Below are 5,224 nucleotides of genomic sequence, written 5' to 3' on the forward strand. Positions count from 1 at the left end.
AAAATGTCAAAAATTTACACCCGTCATCCATCAGCCAGCCCAGGAGCTTCAGCCCGTGCTGATCCCACTTTCATTTGCCCAATGGGGATTAGACATCCTGGGCCCATTTCCAGATGCCGCATACCAGAAAAAGTGGCTGATAGTCGGCGTCGACTATTTCAGTAAATGGGCCGAGGCCAAAGCAGCCTCGAACATCACAGAGCAAACTGTCAGGAAATTTATCTGGCAGAATATCATCACTCATTTCGGCATCCCGAAAGTATTTGTCTTTGATCATGGAAGGCAATTTGACAATCTACCGCTGAAGCGGTATACAAATCAGTTCGACATCAAACTGGCATATTCAGCGGTATGCCACCCGCAAAGTAACGGACAGGCCGAAGCTGCAAATAAACAGATTCTTAATGCCCTCAAGAAGAGAGTGGAGGATCAAAAGTCCAAGTGGCTAGAGGAACTCCCAGGAACTCTCTAGTCTCTTCGGACAACCAAAAAGGAAGCAATGGGCCATTCACCCTTCGAATTAGTGTATGGCGTCGAAGCCATTCTCCCAGTGAAAATCGGTTCTGAAAGCCTGCGAGTGCACCACTTCTCGGCTGAGAATGAGCAACTTATGAAGGAATCCCTCGATTTCCTTGACGAAGTAAGAGACTCAGCCCGAGTCAGAATGGCTGCATACAAGCAGAGAATCACCAAATTTTACAACAGAAGAGTTCAGGCAAGGCCTCTCAAAATTGGAGACCTCGTCCTTTGAAATGCTGCTGCAGTCCAGAAAAGCCGAATCCATGGGAAACTCTCAGCTGCTTGGGAGGGACCCTATGAAATCTATGATGAACTTCAGCCGGGAACATACCGACTTCGGCAGTTGGATGGAACTGAGCTGAAAAATCACTAGAATACAGATGTACTTAAGAAATATCACGTGTAAACCCTTCGGGGTAGAACAATCTTGTAAGTACATTCTGAATTATTAATGAAAGGCCTCCGAGCCACTATTTTCTACAAACATGTGCAATCTTTACTCTTTCATCTTTTCTTAATTCTATCTACTCTCCAAGGGTTTCCTTCGGCCCTGTCCGAAACCTTCGCCCTCAGAGCACCAGGTTTCGGATTGCCGATAAACTCGCTTTTTTAAAGAACACCAGTCTTTCAGCTGAGGTGAAAACCTCAGTAAGACTTGTTCTACAAGGCAATGAGTCCATGGACAAATCTGGGATATTGCCTTAACTGAGCCCTGTATCCCAGAAAGCCATTATTTGAAACACTGCCTTCGATTGGCCTTGTGTTTGAGATATCCATTTTTCAAATAGACAGTTTATCAAGAGCAATAGCACAACTGATAGAAAATAAACAATGTAGCAAAAGGCGATCTCAGAAATCTGAAGATCAAGTCTTCAAATCTCTAGGGGGGCAAGAAGCACTACAAGTGCAGCCTACCTCAAATGGGACCTCCAAGCCAAAGCTCTTTACTTAGAAATTTGCGCAACAAAAAAAAGGGAAGAGAAGAAATCATCAAAATTTGAAAATTCAAATATGCAAGCATGCAAGTTTAAAGCAAGGCAATAAGAGGAAAGCATCACATTAAGACAGATGAAAATTATGCTCGGGTCACGAGCTACAAACATAAGTGTTTTGAGTACCTAGAAAGAAAATATCGGCAGCCGCCCACAAGCGGAAAATAACAGCTACCGAAATGCGTACAGGGCAAAAATAAATAGTTTATACACTGAGGCAAGCTGAAGCAAAAACAAAGGCAAAAAACATTCAGAAACGGCATCTGTCATTTTAAGAGCACGTTGATTCGCAAGATTCTGAAGACGACTACCCGAGTCCCTAGGCTTCAGCTGAAGGGTCAGGCCTCCCAGCAATGTTGGAATCCGGCGCGGCATCAACTCCAGTTGCAGAAGAGGCGGGTTGAACTTGAGCCTGGGCTTCAGCTTCCTTCCTCTCAGCCTCCTCGGCCGCTGCATCCTCAGCTTGGAGACGGGCCAACAGATCGACCTCAGCCTGGCTGGCTTGTTGCATATGAGGATCCTGGGGGTCTTCAGCCCAGATTTCACATTGATACCAATCCAGGTCAGGTGCAGCATGGAGAGCCAGTCTTCGAGCCACCCCATAACTGTTGAGGTAGGCGGTCGAATACTCCTCCTGGGAGTAAACCTGAGGGCTAGCTGAGCCTCAGCGTCGGCCAGCTTCTTTTGGACCTCCTCCAAGGCCTTCTGGGAAGACTCCTGATGTTCCTTCAGCTTAGCCTCGGCATCAGCAAGCCGCTGCTCTGTCTGTTCAGCCTTACCCTGGACCAGGGATAGCTCGACCTCCTTATCCTTCAGTTGAACCTCCAGGCTGGTGATGCTCTGCCTCTGAGACTCCAGTTGGACTCCGGCCTCGACCAGCTCGTTCTCCCTGCTTTCATAGGCTTGGCGATGACGGTTGGCATCAGCCTCCAAGATCTTGATCTTCTGCCGAGCTATTTCTTCTCGAGCTAGCACTTGAGATTGAACCTCAGCGTCAATTTTGTGCTGGATCTTGGCTTTGAGGCTTTGGACGTCAACCGCGCCGAACGCTTTGAGCAAGGCCTCTCCCTCGTCCATCATGGGCAGGACGTCTTTCTCCATTTCTTCACAAAAAGTGTTGAAGGAGTCAATTACAACCTTGGCCTTTTGCTCAGCGCTCTCCAGCTTCAGCTGAGCGAGTTTTGCCTCTGTTTCAGCGATGTCTACTCTCTCTTGAAGCGCATCAATCATCTCGCAGGTCAGAGTATGATTGTAGACAACTTGCAGAATCGGGGTTCAATTCAAGGTAAATAAAATTACAAGTAAATGAAGCAAGCTGGAACTGCTGAAGGTGCAAAACATTTTCACATACCTGCATCAGTAGCCTCTAGTTGTCTCGCGCGGGATCTGGGACTGAGGGACCAGGCTCGGCAATTCCAACGGTTGCCCGAACAGACCACTCTCGGACCTGCTCCATTTCAGACAATTCGGAGCAACCGCCGAAATAAGCCTTAGCGCTTTCTCCGTATTTCCCCCAGATTTTGGCCCTAACTCCAGCTGGGTTGGAGCACTTCTTTGCTGAGAACCCCATGTCCCCAGACTGAAAGGATTTGAAAGAGGGAAACGAAGTTGATCGAGCTTCGTCGGCTTTTTCGGGCTCAGTCGTTGCCCCTCCTTCAGCCTGGTCCCCTTCAGTGCGGACCCCTTCAGCCTCCCTAGCAGGTTGACTTGTCAAAGCGTCAACCTCTTGCTGGATTTCAGCAGTAAAGCCCTTAGGGGCCTTGTCCTCAACAGCAGCCGCCTCTTTGGCTGCTTTGACAGCTTCACCATCAGGGAGCTCAGCAGCGCTCCCCTTGTTGGAAACAACCTCAGGAACCCCCTCCCTTGGGTCAGGAGTTCACTGATCAACCTCCATGTCGTCAGTGGGAGGAGGTGGTGGAGGGGTCTTCGGCGGTGGCGGAATCGATGGTGGTGGCTGGGTAGGGGGCGGAGGACCCCCCGTACCTCTAGAAACCCTGCCTCGGCCAGCGGCAGGCTCCCTTATTACGACGCCTGGCATCGGCCTTAGCGTAAAATCTCTCGGACCCACTACAGCCGGGCCCGTCCTTCTTCTCTTCCTCTGCTGCAGAGGTTGATCATCCATGTCGTCAGAATCCGAAGAATCAGATTCTGAAAGATCGTCTGATGACTGTGGAGCCTTCCCCTCTCTCCTTCTGCTCTCTTCCTCAGACTGTAGAAGTGGGGGAGCAAAAAGGGATCAGTAAAAAAAAAAAAAACAACAAAGTGTTGAAGGCCTTACCAAAGTCCTCGTCTGAGCCTCGGCAGCACCAGAAGTCCCTTCTCCCCTTTCTAGGGAGTTAATCGCTCTGGTCACGTCCGCGACAGTCTGAGCAGCTTGTACTTCTTCGGGTAGCAGGGGCCTCAAAGGATCCTACTTCTCCCACCAAGGCTTCTTCTTCAGATAATCTGCAACAGCCTCAATCTGAAGGCCTGTATAGTGCAAATGCAGCGGACGGTCCTTCGGACTAGTGATCGCGGGAGCTCGGTCTAGAATGACCCTTTCAGCGTTCACTCCCAGCCGATCGTAGTCAATTCCGGAGGTGGCCTCGCTCAGCTCTGAAAGGGCAAAGTGAAGGTTAGCCTTAGGGAATAGACAAAACAAATAAAGCGGTAAGAGAACAAATAAAGCAAGTCCTCGGCCCCAGCCGAAGGTACTTACCGCCTCTGTGCTTTCGGCTGAGGCCGACAACCGCCAACATCTTCTCTTGGAAGACATAATGGTTATCCGGAAGCCATCTCGTCGGGATGAACTTTATTCGGCCAGCTCCCCCAGGATTTCCCTGCTTCCCGAAGAATTCCATCTGCTCATAACTGGGGTAACGAGCGACATCAGGGTCTTCGGGACCCAAATCTTGCATGTTCGGATCGGGCCTAGAGAGATAGCGGGGTGCCCCAAAAAAGTGGGGGTGCTCTGGATCTGCTGGGGCCCTTACCCAAATCCATTGGCCTCGCCAATCCTTGTCCAAAATGTCGTTCGGCCACATGGTCAAATATTGTGGGTGGCTCTCAATTCGCCACCAACCAGACCCGTGCTGACCATAATGGCTCCGGGTGTTCTGCACCAGCTTGTGCATCTTTCGGAAGCAGTGCAAACTCGGCTCAACAGCAAAAAACCGACACACCTAAAGATAGGTCATCACCCGTCGAATGCTGACAGGCGTTAACTGGCAAAGGGAAATCCTGTACTTTATCAAAATGTCCCTGACGAAGGGATCCAAGGGGAACCGAAACCCGTACTGCAATTGCCGAGTGTATACCCCAACATACCCAGGGGGTGGACGATGAATTTTGTCAGTCGGCGCGGGCACTCGGCACCAATACTCATCTTCTTCAAAAATACTGTAGTGCAACTCTATCTGTTCGGCAAACCGATAGGCTTCGGCATGCCTAACCCACTAATAATAAGGTGCGTTTTTCCTCATGGCTCTTAGGGCTTCGGCATTTTGCCACTCAGCATGCCCAGAGAGCAAGTTCCAAAGTACGGAAGGCAGAACTTCCTCCTGTTCAGCGCCGCCAGCCTCGGCGCCTTGCTGGGGGGGAGCGGCGTTCAAGGGAACAGCCGGAACACCCCTCTCTGGGTCTTCCCGCACTTGTTCCCTTTTTCATACGTCGGCGCGGTCCCTTGAGTCCCTGGACTGTCCTCGTCATCCAGTCCGACGTCCTCTTTCTCGAGC

The 5,224-nt window shown here is 50.3% G+C and overlaps 1 protein-coding gene across 1 annotated transcript; it reads right to left on the bottom strand.

The window, feature by feature from the left end:
* Positions 1 to 1,830: 1,830 nt before the first annotated feature.
* LOC110715869 lies at positions 1,831 to 2,741 on the bottom strand. The gene is made up of 2 exons (XM_021894491.1): positions 2,158 to 2,741; positions 1,831 to 2,116 (listed from the first exon to the last, which is right to left on the bottom strand). Exons 1-2 carry the CDS (start codon positions 2,739 to 2,741, stop codon positions 1,831 to 1,833), a joined length of 870 nt encoding a protein of 289 aa, XP_021750183.1.
* Between the last annotated feature and the right edge of the window lie 2,483 nt (positions 2,742 to 5,224).

The sequence above is a fragment of the Chenopodium quinoa genome, unplaced genomic scaffold (genome assembly GCF_001683475.1).
Source record: "Chenopodium quinoa cultivar QQ74 unplaced genomic scaffold, ASM168347v1, whole genome shotgun sequence".
Classification (NCBI taxonomy): domain Eukaryota; kingdom Viridiplantae; phylum Streptophyta; class Magnoliopsida; order Caryophyllales; family Amaranthaceae; genus Chenopodium; species Chenopodium quinoa.